The following is a 22427-nucleotide window of genomic DNA, read 5'->3' as shown; positions in this document are numbered from 1 at the left end:
ACTCTCCGATGGCTTTGCTCTCGTCAAACACCAGCCACACGTATGATGCTTTGGGACATTCTCCTTTCTTTCTGGAAAACTTCCACCAACTTCCCCCAAGAACATTTTTTTTATATTCTTTTTTTTTTTTTTTAAAGATTTTATTTATTTATTCATGAGAGACACAGGCAGAGAGAAAAGCAGGCTCCATGCAGGGAGCCCGATGTGGGACTCGATCCCGGGGTCACGCCCTGGGCCAAGGGCAAGTGCTCAACCGCTGAGCCACCCAGGGGTCCCTATATTAATTCTTCTAAAGTCAAACGTGTCCACTATCTATCGTCAGAAAATTCTAGAGAATCTGCTTTTAAAACATCCTGCTCCGTGAATTAATAGTTATAAGTGAGGGCAGCCCGGCTCCCTGCATGGAGCCTGCTTCTCCCTCTGCCTGTGTTTCTGCCTCTCTCTCTAGGTCTCTCATGAATAAATAAATTAAATCTTTAAAAAAAAATAGTTATGAGTGAATTAAAAGGTCCCTCAACAGGGGGCTAAAATAGCGAATAAAGCCAGAATGAAAAGCACGGTATTCACGTGAAGTCAGACGGAGCAGGGAGTGTGCCTGGGGGGTCGCGCCCCCCATCACCTGCTCAGGGGATGCCCTCCTGCTCCAAGGCAGAAGGCCACACGTGCCGCCGGCTTGTCCGCAGCCACATTGGGCCCCAGGTCCCAGCCCCCTCCGTGGCCACAGCCCCCCACGCACTTGGGCTGCGTCCCCGCTTGTCCTCACAGCAGCCGCAGGCGTGACCTCGCCGGGAGGTGCACCTGCTGGCCGAGTCAGCCTCCCGCCAGGGCCGCACGCTGGTCTGTCCTGAGCGTGCTCTCGCCTCTTCCTGAGCTGCTGTGAAGAGGACTCCGGGTTTTGCTTTGAAGGCATCACGGACATAAAGCTTTCGCTCCGTCAACCTTGACTTTTCAGAAAATGGTCTTGCTTCAAAACCACAGGTGCTATTTATTTATTCATTTATTTATTTATTTATTTATTTATTTATTTTTGCTTTTTTTTTTTTTAATGTATTTTTTATTGGTGTTCAATTTACTAACATACAGAATAACACCCAGTGCCCGTCACCCATTCACTCCCACCCCCCGCCCTCCTCCCCTTCTACCACCCCTAGTTTGTTTCCCAGAGTTAGCAGTCTTTACGTTCTGTCTCCCTTTCTGATATTTCCCACACATTTCTTCTCCCTTCCCTTATTTTCCCTTTCACTATTATTTATATTCCCCAAATGAATGAGAACATATAATGTTTGTCCTTCTCCGACTGACTTACTTCACTCAGCATAATACCCTCCAGTTCCATCCACGTTGAAGCAAATGATGGGTATTTGTCATTTCTAATAGCTGAGTAATATTCCATTGTATACATAAACCACATCTTCTTTATCCATTCATCTTTTGTTGGACACCGAGGCTCCTTCCACAGTTTGGCTATCGTGGCCATTGCTGCTAGAAACATCGGGGTGCAGGTGTCCCGGCGTTTCATTGCATTTGTATCTTTGGGGTAAATCCCCAACAGTGCAATTGCTGGGTCGTAGGGCAGGTATATTTTTAACTGTTTGAGGAACCTCCACACAGTTTTCCAGAGTGGCTGCACCAGTTCACATTCCCACCAACAGTGTAAGAGGGTTCCCTTTTCTCCGCATCCTCTCCAACATTTGTTGTTTCCTGCCTTGTTAATTTTCCCCATTCTCACTGGTGTGAGGTGGTATCTCATTGTAGTTTTGATTTGTATTTCCCTGATGGCAAGTGATGCAGAGCATTTTCTCATATGCATGTTGGCCATGTCTATGTCTTCCTCTGTGAGGTTTCTGTTCATGTCTTTTGCCCATTTCATGATTGGATTGTTTGTTTCTTTGGTGTTGAGTTTAATAAGTTCTTTATAGATCTTGGAAACTAGCCCTTTATCTGATATGTCATTTGCAAATATCTTCTCCCATTCTGTAGGTTGTCTTTGAGTTTTGTTGACTGTATCCTTTGCTGTGCAAAAGCTTCTTATCTTGATGAAGTCCCAATAGTTCATTTTTGCTTTTGTTTCTTTTGCCTTCGTGGATGTATCTTGCAAGAAGTTACTATGGCCGAGTTCAAAAAGGGTGTTGCCTGTGTTCTTCTCTAGGATTTTGATGGAATCTTGTCTCACATTTAGATCTTTCATCCATTTTGAGTTTATCTTGGTGTATGGTGAAAGAGAGTGGTCTAGTTTCATTCTTCTGCATGTGGATGTCCAATGTTCCCAGCACCATTTATTGAAGAGACTGTCTTTCTTCCAATGGATAGTCTTTCCTCCTTTATCGAATATTAGTTGCCCATAAAGTTCAGGGTCCACTTCTGGATTCTCTATTCTGTTCCACTGATCTATGTGTCTGTTTTTGTGCCAGTACCACACTGTCTTGATGACCACAGCTTTGTAGTACAACCTGAAATCTGGCATTGTGATGCCCCCAGATATGGTTTTCTTTTTTAAAATTCCCCTGGCTATTCGGGGTCTTTTCTGATTCCACACAAATCTTAAAATAATTTGTTCTAACTCTCTGAAGAAAGTCCATGGTATTTTGATAGGGATTGCATTAAACGTGTATATTGCCCTGGGTAACATTGACATTTTCACAATATTAATTCTGCCAATCCATGAGCATGGAATATTTTTCCATCTCTTTGTGTCTTCCTCAATTTCTTTCAGAAGTGTTCTATAGTTTTGAGGGTATAGATCCTTTACATCTTTGGTGAGGTTTATTCCTAGGTATCTTATGCTTTTGGGTGCAATTGTAAATGGGATTGACTCCTTAATTTCTCTTTCTTCAGTCTCATTGTTAGTGTATAGAAATGCCACTGACTTCTGGGCATTGATTTTGTATCCTGCCACGCTACCGAATTGCTGTATGAGTTCTAGCAATCTTGGGGTGGAGACTTTTGGGTTTTCTATGTAGAGTATCATGTCATCGGCGAAGAGGGAGAGTTTGACTTCTTCTTTGCCAATTTGAATGCCTTTAATGTCTTTTTGTTGTCTGATTGCTGAGGCTAGGACTTCCAGTACTATGTTGAACAGCAGTGGTGAGAGTGGACATCCCTGTCTTGTTCCTGATCTTAGGGGAAAGGCTCCCAGTGCTTCCCCATTGAGAATGATATTTGCTGTGGGCTTTTCATAGATGGCTTTTAAGATGTCGAGGAATGTTCCCTCTATCCCTACACTCTGAAGAGTTTTGATCAGGAATGGATGCTGTATTTTGTCAAATGCTTTCTCTGCATCCAATGAGAGGATCATATGGTTCTTGGTTTTTCTCTTGCTGATATGATGAATCACATTGATTGTTTTACGGGTGTTGAACCAGCCTTGTGTCCCAGGGATAAATCCTACTTGGTCATGGTGAATAATTTTCTTAATGTACTGTTGGATCCTATTGGCCAGTATCTTGTTGAGAATTTTTGCATCCATGTTCATCAGGGATATTGGTCTGTAATTCTCCTTTTTGGCGGGGTCTTTGTCTGGCTTTGGAATTAAGGTGATGCTGGCCTCATAGAACGAATTTGGAAGTACTCCATCTCTTTCTATCTTTCCAAACAGCTTTAGGAGAATAGGTATGATTTCTTCTTTAAACGTTTGATAAAATTCTCCTGGGAAGCCATCTGGCCCTGGACTCTTGTGTCTTGGGAGGTTTTTGATGACTGCTTCAATTTCCTCCCTGGTTATTGGCCTGTTCAGGTTTTCTATTTCTTCCTGTTCCAGTTTTGGTAGTTTGTGGCTTTCCAGGAATGCGTCCATTTCTTCTAGATTGCCTAATTTATTGGCGTATAGCTGTTCATAATATGTTTTTAAAATTGTTTGTATTTCCTTGGTGTTGGTAGTGATCTCTCCTTTCTCATTCATGATTTTATTAATTTGAGTCTTCTCTCTCTTCTTTTTAATAAGGCTGGCTAATGGTTTATCTATCTTATTAATTCTTTCAAAGAACCAACTCCTGGTTTTGTTGATCTGTTCCACAGTTCTTCTGGTCTCGATTTCGTTGAGTTCTGCTCGAATCTTTATTAGCTCCCTTCTTCTCTTGGGTGTAGGATCTATTTGCTGTTTTTTCTCTAGCTCCTTTATGTGTAAGGTTAGCTTTTGTATTTGAGTTCTTTCCAGTTTTTGAATGGATGCTTGTATTGCGATGTATTTCCCCCTTAGGACTGCTTTTGCTGCATCCCAAAGATTTTGAACGGTTGTATCTTCATTCTCATTAGTTTCCATGAATCTTTTTAATTCTTCCTTAATTTCCTGGTTGACCCTTTTATCTTTTAGCAGGATGGTCCTTAACCTCCATGTGTTTGAGGTCCTTCCAAACTTCTTGTTGTGATTTAGTTCTAATTTCAAGGCATTATGGTCCGAGAATATGCAGGGGACAATCCCAATCTTTTGGTATCGGTTCAGACCCGATTTGTGACCCAATATGTGGTCTATTCTGGAGAAAGTTCCATGTGCGCTTGAGAAGAATGTGTATTCAGTTGAGTTTGGATGTAAAGTTCTGTAGATATCTGTGAAATCCATCTGGTCCAGTGTATCATTTAAAGCTCTCGTTTCTTTGGAGATGTTGTGCTTAGAAGACCTATCGAGTATAGAAAGAGCTAGATTGAAGTCACCAAGTATAAGTGTATTATTATCTAAGTATTTCTTCACTTTGGTTAATAATTGATTTATATATTTGGCAGCTCCCACATTCGGAGCATATATATTGAGGATTGTTAAGTCCTCTTGTTGAATAGATCCTTTAAGTATGATATAGTGTCCCTCTTCATCTCTCACTACAGTCTTTGGGGTAAATTTTACTTTATCTGATATAAGGATGGCTACCCCTGCTTTCTTTTGAGGACCATTCGAATGGTAAATGGTTCTCCAACCTTTTATTTTCAGGCTGTAGGTGTCCTTCTGTCTAAAATGAGTCTCTTGTAGACAGCAAATAGATGGGTCCTGCTTTTTTATCCAGTCTGAAACCCTGCGCCTTTTGATGGGGTCATTAAGCCCGTTCACATTCAGAGTTACTATTGAGAGATATGAGTTTAGAGATATTAGTTTAGAGATATTATTAGATATTATTAGATTAGATATTAGATATTAGATTAGATATTAGAGATTATTATTATTAGATATTAGATATTATTAGATTAGATTATTATTAGATTATTATTAGATTATTAGATATTAGATATTATTAGATTAGATATTAGATATTAGATTAGATATTAGAGATATTATTAGATATTAGTTTAGAGATATTAGTTTAGTTTTATTTATTTATTTATTTATTTATTTTTGCTTTTTTTTTTAGTTTTTTTTTGCTTTTTTTTTTAAAAACAAAATTCACAAAAATAGTGAATTGCTCGTAAATCCATAATCTTTTGACGAATTTTAAAACTCTAATCATTGGCACCACCATTGATGGTCATTTGAGCCAAAAGCTCATGAGCTTTACACTTGAACATTTTTTTTTTATTATTTTTTTCGTGTCTTCGACAATCCCGAGGAGCACGATCTAATTACTTTCCAGTAGTGGAGTAGCTCAGCTGCCGCCGGAATTGCCATGTGGGTCCAAAGCCAGATTATACAAAAGGAGGAGGACGAGGAGCAGGAGAAATGGAGAAACAGAAATCCGTGAGACACTGAACAGCGCTGTTCTAGAACCAGCCCACCCGAGGCAGGAGCAGATTGGAAAGAACAGCTCAGATTACATCGCGTCTCTCCCCACGACTCCCTCTTGCATTTCGAGGCGGATGGGATGTCACCTCCTATGAAGGTGCAGATGCAGGCTTCGCGCCCCAGGTGACGGCATCCTTAAGACTTCCCCGTGGCATCAAGCTACATGAGCTTCTGGGGAGCAGAGTTGGCCCAAGAAGTTTTTCTGGGCTCTGAAGCCGCATCCAGGGGTCATGCTGGCAGCAGCTGGAAGGACGAGGGGTCCCTCTTGCCCTGTGTGTCCGGCACTGACCTGGCATTTCTCCGGTGCTTCATGTGATGCTAACGTGATGAAGGCGGTGCCTCAGGCCGTGTCTCTTGGCAGAGAGGACAGCCGGTCACACACAGGAATAATCATGGGAGGGATGCCTGGGTGGCTCCTGGGATCGAGTCCCGCATCGGGCTCCCCACAGGGAGCCTGCTGCTCCCTCTGCCTGGGTCTCTGCCTCTCTCTGTGTCTCTCATGAACAAATAAATAAAATCTTAAAAACAAACAATCAAGAGAGCCGCTTCTTCGCTGGGGCCCCCACCGCGCTCCTCAGCCCTCCCGCGCGGAACCAGGAGGTTCCCAGTCCAGGCGGTTTTCCCCGAGGTCCCCCAGCGAGCGAAGCTTTCAACCTCCCGCAGCAAGTGTGTCCTTCTCCGCCACATCCGAGCAGTTAGGCTCTGACCGACCCTCCGTCCTCCCACGCATTCAACTTCTCAAGCTCCGATTTGGTCAAAATGTGACCAGAGCAAAAAAGCGAAGAGAATAAGAATATTTTGATTTCCATTTTTACGTGTTTTGAGTAGATTCCAAAGCTCTTTACTTCTTTATTGTGATACCAGCTGCCTCCGCCCCCAGCTCTGTGATGGTCCAGAGGAGTCTTTTCCAAGCCTGTTGGGTTTGCCCCATGTACCCTGAAGCTTCTAGAGTCTTCTAGAAATCCCAAGTTTTCCCTGGAGAATGTTGGTCTGACGTCAAGGCTCAGGTCCCACAGGTGAGGTCTAGTTCTCAGATCTGACCTGAGCTGGCAGCCTGAGCCCTCACCCTTCGCCCCGGAGGATTAGGAGGAGGGTCCACTTCTGAGGACAGCGGTGGGGCCTCCTGACCGACGGGACCACCGCGCAGAGCACGTGCCTTTGGGGCAAGAACAAGAACTGGATTCCCCAAGACTTGAGCAGGGAGCCCCGGCATCTCACCATGAGAAGTAAAGAGAGGCGCTTAGTGAAACCACAGAGCTCCTCGGGTCACCCGCCAGCACCTGCAGGACGTGCCTGCATCCCCAGCTCAGGTCCAAGGGACCCGGTCACACCGCACGGTCCCCCGAGCCCGCGTCCACACGCAACACCTGAGCATCAAGCCGTCCTGGTCAGAGGGGTGAAGGTGCATTCCTGGAACCGTCTGCATCCGATGAGGGTGTCCACGACGTGTGCGGGCAGAGTCAGATGCCCTGACACGCAGGTGGCCGGGAGGACACAGGTGATGGCGCCAGGGTCCCATCCTCCCATGGGGCCCCCTGCCCTCCGCCTGCCTGAGAACTGACTGACCCGAAGAACAAGCCCAACAGCAGCAAAGCCCAGAACAAGGGGCAGCAGCGGAGGGAAGGTGAGGCCGGCCCAGCACCCCGGGCGGGAGAGGCTTCCTGGTGGCCAACAGCGGAGTGGGACACGTGAGCTGCAACCAAGGCTCCCACACGTGACGTCAAGACAAATGAGGAGGTCAGGCCGCGCCGACGCGAAGCCACCTCCCCACCGGAGAATGAAGGCGAGGGGGCCCCTTCACCCCCAAGGTCAGGGGTCCATCCTCCGCGTCGGGGGACGTGCAAACCGACCCCTCAGGCGTGCGGGGGCTCCGTCAACATGCACACCCTTAACCCAAGAGCTGCCCCACACACCAAGGGGCTCCGCTCCCGGTGGAACTGAGTCCGGGAAGCACACACGGAGGAGCGCAGCTTCTCTGCTCCGGCGGGGATGCAAGCGCAGGTGCCAGCCCACAGGCCTCATTCCCACTCAGCAAGTGCATCCTCGGGCCGTGGAGCCTGTCCAGGCCCATGCGGGGCTCCGATGTCCTGCAGGAGGGTGACTGTGCCACCTACCGCCCAGCCAGCTCGCTCAGGGGGCAGCCCCATCAGTAAGGACGTTGGGAGAGCTCCTGGTCCCTGAACACTCGGGTCCTGTGGGTGGTGCTCTCAGGGGCACGGGAGCTCCCGGACGGCCCCACACAGCTCCACCTGCTGTGGGGCTGTTCCTGAGTCCCATCCTTCCTAACAAGACTGTAACCACGGGTCAACCTTTCTCCTAAGCTCCATGAGTCATCCTACCCCGTCATCACACCCGAGGGAAGCTGTAGGGACCCTGCCTGGGCGGTCAGCCGGGCCCATGTACAGACACAGCCCGGGTCTGGGGAGAGCGGCAGCGTGAGGGGCAGGGCCGTCAGCCTCTGGGGTCTGGCTTGAACGGAGCTGCAGGACACTCCCCGCGTGAGGGGACGCCCGAGGGCCGGGTGTGCGCTGTGTGCGAGCGGAGGCAGGCTCTTCTCTGACAGCGTTTTCAGGGTGCGGAGCGGCTGCAGCTGAAGGCAGAGGGCGGGGGCTGCCAGTGCTGGCGACACCGACCACAGGCCGTGCAGAGAGGGGACACAGGCCCAGGGCTCCGGGTGGTCAGAACATGATTGACCACAAGAGGCAGGTGACCAGGGCAGGTACGCGGGGCCCGGTAGGTGCCCAACGTGCCCTTCCTTCGGGCATCGCCGGTCACCAGGGACGCCATGCAAGGCCAATGGCACGCGGGGGACCATCAGCAGGTGGCTGCTCCTACGCAGAGGCCCATGCGGTGGACTCTGTTGTCTGGGCTAGCTGTTCCTTCCAGCTCTGTCCTACCCTCTCGTCTTCAGGTTTTTAAAACTAATTTTTATTATAATAACCTTCTTATTCTGCTTCCAAATTACTCCATTATAAAAGGACATTTTTAAAAACCAAAGACAGTGGCTCCCCCGTGGAGGGTATTTTGAGTACAGCATACTCAAAGATCAGCAATCCTCACAGGGCAGCTGGAGAGAGCCAGACACATCTCTAATTAGCAGCCATCCGGTTACTATGTTCCTGGAGTAGAGGGAAAAAGGCTCCTTGAAGCGCAACGCGTGCTACGTTTTCTTCAGACGGCGTCTTTCACTGACATATATGCAGCAGCTCACTATTTTAATAGAGATGCGCAAATGCACGAGAGCAAGATACCTTAGCACTTAAATGCTATTTTTCTTTCTGCAGAATGTGACAACGGTGTGCAGCTGTCCCTGCCACGCGCCGCAAATTAATTTTTTTAAAGCACAGTATCACCTAAGGAACGTGCACGTCCGCTTTGGTGCCAACAAGCAAGCGTGGGTCAGGACGAGGCTACTGGTCACTGGTCTCGGGGCATCTTACCAGGGGGATCCGGGCACCGGGGTAGAGGCCACGGGTCTGTTGCCCTCCGCCGCACTGTCCTCTCTTGTGACGAGTATCGATGGAGGCTCCTTTCAACAGAAAGAGAACGATAGCACTTTTTTTTTTTTTTTAATTTAAACGCTCATCTTCAATTAGGCAAGCAAGTGAAGAATAACGTGTCTCCTGCAGACGGGCCTGCCCACAGCACCCACTCGATAACGGCCCGCTCAGGGTGGCGAAGCAGACGGGCCTGAGCAATTACGCTGAGAATACGGAATTGAAGGCACAACAGACCGTGCTGAGGGACTCAGACAAAGGCATCTCCCTCATTACCCCAAATTGGCTAAACTCTCTGCAGAGACCACCGAGAGATTGCCTCCGGATGCCTTAACATCTCGTGGGTGAAACATCACGTGGCATTCATCTCCAGGAACAGGCTGGGCCCCCAGAGCTGCAAACTCAGAGGCCGCAGCCCAGAGCTTCCAAAACCGTGTCCCCTGGCGAGGACGCCAGAAGCAGCAAGAGGTCCCGGTGTGCTCAGGCCGGGCCCTGACGGCAGGAGGAGGACTCCAGCCAGCCCCCCTGCAGCACCCGGTGAGGGTGGTCTCCCCTCTGTGAGCATCGAGCTGGGGGCTCAGCTCTGGGGGCCTATGACATGGTGCAGGGGACTCCAGGGGCAGAGCTGGGTTTGAAAATCTCTCTGGGTCGGTGTCTCTGTTGATGAGATAAAGAAGGTTTGAACATGACATCACCTAGGAGAAAACGAAGATTTATTCTCTATTATGGGAAAGAGAAAAAATACATGGCTGGGGTACTTGCTCGTCGTTCATCATGGATACGATGTGGAGAGAAATGAAAGTGGCTGGAGGAGAGACGGGACGGGGTGGGGATAACACCAACGCAGGCGCAGACGGAAGGTCCGGATTAACTTCTTTAGCTGCCTTGCTGGCTGTCGGCCAAACGGAGGGAAAACAGAACCGAATTCCTGCAGGTAGAACCACAAAAGCCACAATGAGGAATCTTTTAAAAAGTGTCATCTCGACCCTGGAGCAGCTGAAGGAGAGAAATGGAGTGGCGGTGAGCATGCAAACTGCTGCGGCGTGGGGAGGACACGGTTTTTCTTTTCCCAGCTCTTTGTACATTTTCAATCTCAAACGTAGAATAATATGAGACTGTGTTCTCTCTCTCTTTCTTTCTTAAGAATTCAGGTGAGATTAAAAAAACACCAAGATGGTATTCAAAGCAACCACCAGGCTCTCAGCTGAGAATGTCAGGTGCTACTAAAGCTCAAGATTTGTTGAATGAAAGGAAAAAAAAAAAAGAATGCCAACCCAGTATCTCCCATTGCTTGTTACAGGACGTTACGGGACACCCTAGGGGTGAGGAGATGGTTAAGCATGGGTTTGGAGGGTCCGGACTGCAGGGCTTAGCGCTGCCACGTGAGGGGAGGGCACCTGCCGCAAGGAGGGCGTGGGTGCAAGGAGGGTGCAGGTGCAAGGAGGCACGGGTGCAAGGAGGGCATGGGCAGAGAACCCCACATGCACCTGGGCCGGCGCTCGTGCAGGCCACGTCAGCCTCCGTGCAAGCCGGCGAGCCAGAGAGGCAAACCTGAATTCTGCGAGCACTGAGACACGAGATCTGGACCAAAAGTCCAGAAAAGCCCAAGTGTCACTGAGAGCCCAGGGCAAAGCAAGTCCCATGCACGGAAACGTGGTGCTCTGGGGGGCCGCCCCCCGTGTCCAGCCGCCCGTGTGCGAGATGAGGACTGGGAAGGGCCCGTGGTCAGGGCCGTGGGACAGTGTGCTCAGAGCCGGCGGCCGAGAGGAAGGACGGGAGGCCCACGCCGACAGTGTTCCTCCAGGAAGGTCCCCGTGGGGTCTCTGGTTGAGGACAAACGGGGAGGGACGAGGGATGCCCGGGACCCGAGGGGCCCTCAAGCTTGCATGAGTGCATCCTGGGCTTTCTCCAGGCTCCTCCTGTGTTCACGCCCGGACACAGGCAATTACACGGAATGAACGATCTTTAATTTCTATAATCATCCCTACGTTCTGAAGTTGAAGAATAATTCCATTTAGAATTTTCGGGTAGGAAAAGATGACTTTCCCTCCTGTGAGGGAAAAAAAAAAGTGGTCAGGATAAATAATGAACATAAACGGGGGCCAGGGGGCACCAGAAAGTGGTGTTTTTAAAAAATATATATATTGAGACGAGAGTTTATATTACTGATCCAATTAGAAAAACAAGGGGAGATTTTCATTATGAAGCTAATTGAACGCTAGAAACCCGGCGAGGGCCTCCGAGCAGCGGATTACCCCCAGCTAATTACTCACGCAGATTTGGCGGGGTGTGATTTGTGGCTGGGACCAACATTTAAATTTGGCAATGCTGGGATTCTCTACCGCTAATTACCGAGGTCTTCTCCATGTGGCACACGCTGCTTGTGATTTCCTGTTGGTGATAAAAATGGCATAAAACTCCCTTTCCGCGCTGAAGCGATAAAAGTGAATTAGAGGCGCAGGGCCCAGGGATCCAGAACATGGTTAAGGCGCTAGAAAGGATATTTGTTTAATAAATACGTAATTCCGGCACGGATGTTCATCTCCGACAGAGGGATCCTACATCCGGGAGCAAACGTGCAACGCGTGCTAACAGTCGTGACCACGTAGGCCAAGGGACGTTGGCGCGACGGCCGCGGAAGGCGCGGACACGCCGGTGGGTGATGCTGCCCGGCGATGGCCTTGCGGGGACACGGGCAGGAGAGCCCGCAGGGACGGGGAGGCTCACGGGGCCCGCGGCGGAGACGGACCCGGCGGAAGCAGGTTCAGGAGAACGTGCCCCGGACTCTGAGGCGGCCGACCGGCCTCCAGGATCCTTGACACATCAGAGCAAATTAAGTGCCGTTTGTGATTTTCAAATGTAGCGATAAATGTAATCCCGTGGGTCGGTCTCGGGAAGGTGAATGCGCCATGGTCAATCCTCAAAATGCCGTTTTAGGATTTTAAGGAAGGTAAAGAGAAGCCTAAGATGAGAACGAGGGGAGGAAGAGCCAATGTGGGGGGTGGAGGGGTCCACACACGGATAAGATCACACGCAGGCGTGCGCAGGCCTCCCCGGGCGCTGTCTGTGTAGCTGCGGCCTGGAGCCCTGAAGTGTGCAGCCCACGCACGCGGGAGCCGAGCTCGCCACCCACGCTGCTCCAAACGGAGCCCCGACCCGCGAGGCCTGGAGCCAGGACCCACAGGGCAGGCCGGGCGGCTGGGATCGCACCCTCGGACACCCATCCACCGGCTGTGCTCCGGGCCGACCCATGGATTCGGCTCCGTTTCACGGGGCGGACGGGAAAGCGTCGCCGCATGTGACCCAGGTGGGAAAACAGGTGTGTGCGTGTCCCTGGTCCTCCTAACCCACCGCGAGCAGGGGCCCGAGACCAACCTTGTCGTCTCCGTCCCTGGCCGGGCTCTTCCTCTCGGCGTGCAGCACCAGGGCGGGCGGGCAGGGCGCTCGGCTGCGCTCTCGGCTTTTATCTGCGGGACCAAAACAGCTGTCATCAGCACCCATCAGTCGCGTCACTTTGGAAAAACCAAACGGACAGAAAGTGGCCTTGAAAATTCCACGCCGCACAGCACACGCCGCACATCCCCCCGAACAGTCGTGCCGTCCCAGACCTCGATCGTGGTCTCGTGACAAAGTCCCTCCACTGACCCCGAAGGCCCGCGGCAACTCCTCCTGGACCCGCGCACCACCCACCTCACCGCTGGCTGCGGCCGCTGGACCAGGCCCATGGGCTGTGGATTGACGGCCAGCAGCCAGCAGCCGGCGGGCTCCGTGACAAGGATGAAGGCCAGCGTGGGGCAGGAGGACCAGGCTTTCTCGGGCCTTGCTAGCTCGTGGCCAGGACGGGCGGGCCACCCTTGGTCCCCATCCTGACGGGTCCACGCTGCTCAGACCCCCCACCCCCCCATTAGCACTGCGGGCGCCGGTGTCACCACCGCGGTGAGGGAGGGGGAAGTGACAAAAATGCGCCTTCTGCACACAGAGACCAAGATTAGGTCCCTCTTCCTCTGAACCGTGTGCACGGCCCTCAGACGTTCAGATGCGGTGAGACCCGGTGCCGTTAGCCGTGGGGCCGATACTAAGAACCCAAATCCCAGGCCATCCAGCCCCGCAAACCGACAAATCCGTCCATCCAGCAGGGTCGGGGTGGCAGGAAGGGGCAAGACCAGTGCCTTATATGCATGTGTGCAGGCACGTGCACACGCGCACACACACCGAGCCCGGGGGTCAAACGAGCCCGCCGCGCCTTCCCCCCACCTTAGCCTGGCGGCTCTGGCTTTCTCGGCCGCGCAGCCTGGCAAGGCGGTTGTGGGAAGGGGCCCGCGGGCCGGGATGGGGTGCGGACGTCTGCCCCCGGGGCCCTCTGGGCTGCAGAGCCGGGTCCAGCGGGCAGGGCGGCCCGTCCCGAGCCCAGAGGTGGGTCAGGGCCGACCTGCGGGCCCCGGGGCAGCCGTGTCCACCACCGGGACGCGTGTCAACACCAAGCACGGGCCCGTGTCCAGACTGGCCCCGAGGAAGGAGCCGCCAGCTTCCACTGAACCAGGGAACCGAACCTGAGCCACGAAAATTCTAACCTCAGGGCAGTGGGACATTGTAGCATCACTCACGGAGATCAGCAGAGCCCGGAGCAGCGCTAACGTCTCCGGAACCTGCAGGGATTGCTCCCCAAAGCCCACCTCCCGTCCAGGTACCAGGAGCGGCCAAGAGCCCGGGTGGTCAAGAGGGCTCCACTGGGGACGCACTGCCTACCCGCGGCCCCAGCCCCACAGCACGGAGAGCCAGGCGCTCGCCCGCATGGTGGGAGGAGCTAAACGTGCAAAACAGTGGACGGGAAGGGCCGCCTGCCCACGACGCGGCGGCAAAGCACGGCAGAAAGTGAGGCACAGCCTGGGGAAGCCAGGGGAAAGTCAAGCGTGCCTCAGTTTACCAGGTGGCTCCGGAGAGTCGGGGTTCCACTTTGAAATCCCAGGACGATCACTTCCGTCAGCGTCTCATGTCGTACGGGGGGACACGTCATCCTCACGGTAACCAGGCCTGGTTCACCAGCATCCACGCCCAAGCCGCTTCGCCCACGCTTCCCCCCGCAGGGCCCATTTGAGCCGTGAGGGCTCAGGACCTGGGTGTCCGGCAACATGAACATTTGCTGTTTGGGCTGGAACCAGCCAAGAAGCCAGGGTTGGCGGTTTAGTCAGGTCCAGGGCCTCCCCCGCCCCGTCCGAGAAGCCCGTGGCTGCCACAGGACACCAGACCCCGGGGATCCCCGTCTGGGCTCCCGCCCACGGCCCCTCCACGCGGCCACCCACCCACCGACTGTGCTCGAGACCGAGGGGGCCCCCGAGACGCGGTTCTGGAGCCCCCCGCTCTTCTCACTGCTGCGCTGGGCAGATGGGACGGGACAGCGTGCGGCCGAAAAGCATCTAGGCGGGCCAGAGACCCGCGGGGACGCATCGGGGGCCTGCGGAGGACAGAGCCACAGAGGGTGGGCGGCTGCAGACGACGCCAGAGGAGGAAGGCGGCCGCCCCCGGGGACCCTGTCGAGCCCTGGGGCACAGTTGAAGGAGCTCCCGGGTCCCGGGCAGGACCTCACAGCCACGAGGGGCCCCAGGGAACAGCGTGAGACCCGCCTCCCCCGGAGACCCAGCCCGGAGCAGGCCTAAGGCGCAGAGAAGCCTCCGCTTGGCACCTAGCCCCCTGTGGGCGGTGGCCCTGGACTCCCCGCACCGAGCGCCCGCGCTGGGGCCTGCTCTGTCCCTGGACCCGGGAGGGTGGCTGCAAACGTCCCGCCCCAGCCGAGCCCCAGCCGTGCTCTGCGTTCCGTGCAAAACGGAAGGGGCCGTGCCAGGGCGCCACGAGGCTGTGGGGCCGTCCTGCACCACGGAGCCCGTGACGACCCCATGGAAGATCACAGCACCGTGAGCCCACGCATGTGTCAGGGTCTCCTCCACATGTAAATAGCGCACACCGCGAGACACGCATCCGGAGGCCTGTGGGCAAGGCCGTGCGCGGGGTGGGCTCATGGCACACGCGAGTCGCTGCTCGGGGTTGGTCCCTCACGATCCTGAGAAAACATATCACGACCTTTCTTTTATTGAAAACGGTCGATCTTGGTAACAACCAGCTGTTCAAATCTGGCTTTTGAGCCCAAGGATGTGCAGGGCTCCCTGTGACTGAGCCGAGGGTCAGGGCTCCCATCAGTCCTGAGCCCCGGAGCTGCCGTCGGCCATTCCAGGCCATGGGGGTGAGGACCGTGTCAGGGCCCCGAAATCCCAGCCGCAGCCCCCAGACGCCCCAGGGCAGGTGCCTGTGTGGTACCCAGTGCAGAGTCTATAGGACCCGTGTATCCTAACAGACACGGGTTCGCAGGCGCCCCGGGGGTGGGGGGCCGGCCGCTGTGCCTCAGTCTCTCCCACGTAACGGGGTCAGCGTCTGGGCCCTTCCGCCGTCGAAGCGCGGTCACACGGCTCCCCGTGGCCACTTCTGGGGGCTGCTCTGACGCGCCCAAGAACTCCCTGCCCCGGCCTCTCCGCAACCCCGACGATGTGGTCAGGAAAGGCTCCCCTGAGTGCCCAAGAAAGCAAGTTCGTGGAGGAAAATGCACGAGTCATGATGCCACGGGCGCAGGGGCGCCTCGGGGTCACCGTGGGTTTCCGGGGCGGAGAGCTCTCAGGCGGGCCCCCCCGTCCGTCTGGCCCGGCTCCGCGGTCTCAAGTGCTCTCCCGTGGCCTGTGGTCGATTTTCCTCCCGGTCGGGCCGAGAGGCCGGGGGACATCTGTAAGGAGGGAGGGTGTCTGTGCTGAAAATCACCACATCCGTCAACCGACAAGCACTTATTTGCGGCTCACGTGGAACCCAGCGCGGCCCTGCTGCTGTGGGCGACACGCAGGGGAGGGTGCGACCCGTCAGCTGCTCCCCCGCCCCCCGAGCCCGTCAGGGAGGCCAGCAGGGGCCGTAGCTCAGCCCCTTGAACACACCAGGGTGTCAGGCCTCCGACCGAGGGCAGCTCCGGGGCGCAGCACGGGGCGGCGGGTCTGGTGGGAGCCCCAACCCTCGGCTCAGCAAAGGCTGCACCTATTGGACAAAGCGCTAGGATTTTCTTTAAGACATTCAAACCATTTTTTTCTTCAATTTATTAAAATGAATTGCAGACAAAAGTACCTAACGCTTCAAAAGGATAGGAAAGCTGCATCGGTGCGTCCTAATTCAAAGGAAAACTCGACGTTCAATTGGATTCTAACTCGGGGAACCGTGGCCTCCCTCGGTCTCAGGCTCCCCATCCATGCAATGGAGCCATCTCTCAAGCTTCCTCCAGTTTGGGGGATTCTAAAAGTCTTCGGGATGCAGGGAGCTATTTGGAGGATAATCCCAAGGGAAGAGAAGTGACCCTGGGGGCGGGGGTGCAATCGGTCTCCTGGGAGAGGGGCCGACGCCGCAGGAGGATTAACCCCCCAGGAAGAGGGCAGGAGAGAGAACCCACCGTTCCTACTCCAAAAGCCAGCAGCGACCTCAGACGGACGGCTCCTCGGGAACTTGGATCTAGGTGGGAAGGCTCCTCCTAGGCTGAGGGACCCCTGACCCCCCGTGTCTGCCCCAATGTGAGCCCGGTGGGGATTTCCCAGGGTGGCAGGATTGAAGGGCACAGCAGGGCCACCGGAGTCCTCAGGCCATCCAGGAAGTTTCCAGAGGGTCCACAGCCCTGACCGCTGGGTGCTCGCTGGCCTCAGCCTGCAGCGTGCCGGGGCTCACGGGGAGACGGGCCCGCGGACGGCCGGTCACAGGGGCCCTGTGCCCGCAGACAGGTGCCCCTCCCCAGTGACCTCCATCCACCGCACGCAGCAGGCTGTGTAGACGGGTGAGTGTTAGTGGATAATCCTGGACTCACGGGGGCTCCGTTTTCTGCGTGTGCCAGTCCGGTGACCCCGTGTCCATATTTGAACATTTTCACCTCCAAGAACAGAGGATTCATCACCGACAAACAGGAACGTGTCACGGGGAACAAGGAACGGCGTTTCCCCCCCGGGCTCCGAGCCCCCGGCCCGCCGCCCGCCCACGAGCACCATCGTGACGTAATCCACCCCCACCCCAGACGCTTAGGCAAAGCGGGAACCGTCACCTCATTTTACACGGAAGAAAAACAGACCAGGTGAGTCATTTTCCAGGTTGCAAAATAAACCATTAGGGAGGGAGGAAATTGCTTGTCAATTTAAGTGGCATCGAGCTCCCCTGAAAATTTGACAATAAAATAAGGAGAAAAACGCAATTTATGTGTCGGGTAATAAAAATGACAGTCAGGCCTGTTGCACGTGTTTCTAAATGAGGCCTGGAGAACACGGTGGTTTGCAGAGTGTGCGCCCTGCGGACAAGCACCCCAGGGGGACCCCGACCCCGGGGCAGTGGGGGCGCCTGCCCTAATGCTGCCCCGTGGGGGATCAGCTGGAGCTATCGGCCGGGACACAGACGGACAGTCGGACGGGCGGAAGCAGGTGGTGCAGGGACTTCAGGGCTGAGAGCAAACGGACAGAAGCCGGGTGCTGGGGAGGCACGGCCCCCTCCATCCTGTTTCCATTTGCGCCTGCCACCCCGAGGAGGCCCGTGCACCCCGTCCCTGGGTCCCTGGCACCACGTGGCCATGGCCAGGCCCCGCTGCGGAGGACTGTGCCAACGGAGCAGTATGGAGCCACTGACCTCGCTTCTCACCCCAGCCCAGGTACCGGAAGGAGCGAGGCGTAAGCTCCCAGGGCGCCCCCCTCACCCTGGTGCCAGCTCAGGGGCTGCAGGGAGGCCGGGCGCAGACCTGGCCAAGGCGGGTGGGCCTCGGGGTCTTGCTCTCCTGTCCCGTCCTGTCACCAGGGGACACACGGGTGGCGTGTCCCACCTCTTGGGGCGTGTGACTGCCCAGAGTGGCCAACGCAGCCGGGCTTGCGAGGCCCCGAGTCAGAGTAACCAGACCCTGGGAGTGGGGCTGCCGGGGGGAAGACGGGGCTCCACACGTCCGCAGGGACACAGGTACCTGTGGCTGAGTCGTCCCCGCACTGAGAAGCGTAGCCCGGGAGCCCGCGGCCCATGCACTGGCGGCAGGGCAGGGGTGCCCCTGTTAACGAGTGCTCCGGCTGCTTTCCCAGAGGCCCCCGGGTTGGAAGGACAGTCCCGCCACCCGGCCGTGGATGGTCCCGGACTATGACCTCACGTCCGCCCAGCGGGGAGAGCGTGGGGCGGCCAGGACGGCAGGTGCCGGGGGGCTCTTGGGCCTGGGGGGTTCACGTGAAGGGCCGGGATGTCGGGCCCGCCTTGTCCCGGCCCCCACCTCCCCGCTCCCCAGCAGGGGCCGGCGAGTGAGGTCCCAGGACCCCGCTGAGACCCCGCGGGACTGAAGGCTGTTTTCATCTCAATAGCGAATCATTTCCAAGTCCCGCCAAGTGTTCCGTGGACAGCGACCCCAGAGCCGACAAGCTGCAGAGAGAACTCGTTTCCTACCTGCTTGTAACGTGCCCCCCGCCACCTCCGTGCCCAGACCAGGCGTCCAGCGCGGGGCGAGGGCAGGTCTGCAAGGGAACCTGGGCCCCGAGAGAGGGAGCGGGCAGCCAGGCGCAGCACCTGCGCGCGGAGGGACCAGCTGGGCGGCGCCCCAGGCCCCCTCCTGACCCGGCAGCATGTGCTCGGGGAGCCCCGCGCGATTACAAAAGACAGATTCACAGTCAAAATTATCCCGCACAAGTAGAGGTGCTGACAGTGACGGAGACACGGCGAGCGGGGACTTCCATAGGAAAGGACGTTCTGGGCGCCGTCGGGCGTCTGCTGGGCTGCTGGGCCCTGCCACCAACGTGGACCAGGAGGGGGGTGGAGCCGGGGGCAGGTGGACGCAGGGATGGAGACGGGGCGGGGCGGGGAGGCAGAGTGGGAGTCCCGCAAACCTGGAAACCATCCTTAAAACCCCTCCCTCCGGCTCCGGTCGGACGTGCTGCAGAAGTACAGCACCCGAGCTTTTCCGAAAGGCGTGACTCCGTTTCAGGGTTCGGGGCTGGGCTACGTAAGCAGCACCCACCCTCCAGGCGGCGCAGGGCCCGGAGCTGCCGAGAGCAGGGAGTCGCCGCCTCGCATCCCGGCCTCGGGAGGCTCCCGCGCACCCGGCCCCGTGCTCCGCCGTCCTAGCCGTGGTGCCCTGGGGACCCCGAGGCTGCTGCTGCGCCCCCTCCATGCACGAAGACTAGTACGAGGACCGTGGTGCCGGGTCGGCCACGGTAGGAGACGAACACGGTGGCCGCGATCCGCCGCTTGCTTAGGTCGCTGTCAGGCCTACACGCGCCACAAAGGGGAGGAAGGAAACCCGACAGAGGTTGGAACAAATGAACACGAAGTCAGCTGCGACTTTATTGAAGGGGGTGGGGGTCAAACAGAAGTCCTCTGGAAGTAGCCCCGGGGTGCGTCACTCCCCCGCTCGCGGTGGAAGCCCCTCTTCTGGGAGCTACGTTGTCACCTCCCCTGGCTGGGGCGTTCTCGCTTCCCCGCTGGGCGGGTCCTCTCGGAGCTGCACGCCCCCAGGCCTGAGCGAACACCTGCTTCCGGGGCGCCGGCCAGGTGGACAGGTGCACAGGTGAAGGGCTCGGGAAGGCCCGGGGACATGCTCCTGCGGGAGGCCGGCTGGCTCGCCTCCCCTTCTGCACCGAAGGCTGACGGCGCCAGACGGCTCACGATGCTTGCACCCCAAGACGTAGCCATCCAGCCCCCAGGCCTTGGGGGTCGTCGCTTCCACTTGTTTCCTCTGGAACAGACGGGGGCCCGTGGCAGTCACTCATCTGTGCGGCCTGTCCGTGGTGGATGGGCACCCCCACCCCTGCTCCTCCGTCCGGAGCCCTTTCCAAGCTTCCTCATGGTGCCCTGGGACTGAGTCCTAACACAACAGCCGCTTCCAGGGCCTGAGGTCCCGGGGAAGCTGGTTCTCACGCGGTGATGGCACAGCTCGAGGACCTGCGTCCAGGCCCCTGTGTGGGCAGGAGGGCACCTGGGCCCTGCACTGGGCCTCAGAGCTGACCTCTCCGGGGAGCCTCTGCACCGTGGGCCCCCCCTGCGTCCCCTCAACAGGACGATGAATCTGAAACAAGACGCCCCAGGGGCGCAGCGGAGGTTCTCCCCACCAGCGTAGGAAGGGGAAGCGCACGGGCCAGAGCCCTCAAAGTGGTTTTGGAAAGGACGGTGTGGGTCTGCAGGGGGCACGTCCCGCTGCCCCACCCGCTGGGCTGCCGTGACGTGACCAGGAGCCTCCGGGGGTGCACTTCCCAGGCCTGGAGACCGTGGGGCCCCTCAACCTCGGGGCAGGACTCCCTGCCCCACAGGCTCTCGTCTTGAATGAGAACCGGGCCCGGAAGACCCCCCAGTCACCCCGTGAGGAAGCCCCTGGGGGAGCCCCCGGTCCCCGCCCCCGCCCAGGGCCGGCCTCCACGGGGCCCGCACACCCCCACCAGGCACCCGCCTCAGCGTAAATGCTCCCCGGATGGCTATCTGGTTTTCCACACACGATGGCCCTCTTTTATCAAGTTAAATAACAGAATCAACAGATGGGACTCCACTGCACACTCCAAAGAGTCACAAATTAATTGTTTAATGAGAAAACAAAGCAATTCTGATAGAGCCACGCAAACCACCGCACGGACGGCGGTACGCAAGAGCTCCGAGGTGCTCCCGAGTGGGTGTTCACAGCCCGCAGGACACGCTCCCCCGCGGGGCCCGCAGCACGGCCTCGCCGCCCCGACCTGCAGCGGGTGAACGACATGACGGGGGCGGCCGGGGCTCCGGCAACGCTCCCCCTGGCTCTGCCCACGGGAGGGACAGCGGGTCTGTGCGAGGCCAGGCTGGCTGCCCCCCGGGCCCTGAGCGGCACCACGGGGTGAGGACGCCCCGTCTCCTCCTCCGGCTCATGCTTACGGGCAGGACTGGCTTGAGTTATGAACATGTGTCTCATTTAAATCAGTTTTTAAACTTTTCTTTTAATTCGAGAATGCAGTGACCAGGGCTATGAAGAACTGGCCCTCAGAGGCCGCCGGCAGCCTGGGTCCGCCCTGCTGGCGGCACCTCCAACCTCAGGACCCTGCAAAGTTCAGGCAAAACCCCCCTCCACCAACTCTGGGGGGCCGGGGTTCCCAGCTGTTTCTTCCCGTCCTAGGTCACCTAGCATGGACCACGGATTTATTTCTTCTATTTTGGTTTTAAGGTTGGTGACAATTCTGCTAATCCAGAATCTACGGCAAGTGAACGGAACCTTAAGCAATATCGTGGCCCGGTGATGATTTCGTCACACGGCTGATTATGGGACCGTCCTTCCCTGAGGCCATGGCCCACACACCCCTTCTCGTCCGGCCGCCGAAAGGCCACCATTTCCGTCCCTGAGCCCTGGACCAGCCGTCCCACCCAAAGACAAGGGGTTTACAACTATTTCTTCCTTTTTTGCTCAGAAGTATGTGCCAAGGGCACCCAGGGGCTCAGCGGTGGAGCATCTGCCTTTGGCCCATGGCATGACCCCAGGGTCCCGGGATCGAGTCCCGTGTCGGGCTCCCTGCAAGGAGCCTGCTTCTCCCTCTGCCTGTGTCTCTGCCTCTCTGTTTCTCTGTGTCTCTCGTGAATAAATAAATAAAATATTTAAAAAAGAAGCACGTGCTGTGCACTGTCCTGCTCCAAGCTGGGTACGAGACGTGGGGGTGTGAGGGAGAGAAAGGCAGAGTGTGAGGCCAGCGTGAGCGTCAGCAGCTGGCAGGGAGCGAGCAGCAGCCGGGGAGGCCGGGCGAGGCCAGGCCAGGCCCCTGTGTGGTGGGGCGGCCACTTGCACACACGAGGAACATGGAGAGAGTCTCCGGGACGTAAAACTGAGATCCCAAGACGGGAAGGGACGGGACCAGAGCCCGGGAGGGTCACCTAGAGATGATGGAGAGCAGGTGCACAGTCCCAGAGCTGAGAGACCCCCGACCCCGCTCCGACCCCAGGGGCCGGTGGGGAGCCAAGCGGCAAAGCGGCAGATCCCTTCCCTGATTTGGAGGTTCAGGGAGCAGCCAAAGGTGGAAAACGTGCAGACGACGACATGAGGCCTTGATGACATAAACGCTGGTATCCCTGCTGTGGCACATGTAGCGTGTTCATGTTTGACACGCGTGATCAAGGTGACTAAATTTTACTTTCACCCTGGAAATTTTTTCAAGGCCCCTAATTTCTGTTACTATTATTACATAGAGAAAGGACTCTCAAGAGGA

General features: G+C 56.2%; 1 protein-coding gene across 1 annotated transcript in view; it reads right to left on the bottom strand.

Moving 5' to 3' along the window:
• The window catches only part of TCERG1L (transcription elongation regulator 1 like), a 186542-nt gene that overhangs the window by 53981 nt on the left and 110134 nt on the right, over positions 1-22427 (bottom strand). The window contains exons 5-6 of the mRNA XM_077877177.1: positions 12574-12665; positions 9142-9230 (exon numbers count right to left, since the gene is read on the bottom strand). Of these exons, the coding sequence (XP_077733303.1) occupies positions 9142-9230; positions 12574-12665 (181 nt within the window). The remainder of the gene's footprint in view (positions 1-9141; positions 9231-12573; positions 12666-22427) is intronic.

This window comes from Canis aureus, chromosome 29 (genome assembly GCF_053574225.1).
Source record: "Canis aureus isolate CA01 chromosome 29, VMU_Caureus_v.1.0, whole genome shotgun sequence".
Lineage (NCBI taxonomy): Eukaryota > Metazoa > Chordata > Mammalia > Carnivora > Canidae > Canis > Canis aureus.
Note: the sequence above shows the minus strand (reverse complement) of the source record. Positions and strands in the feature narration are given on the sequence as shown.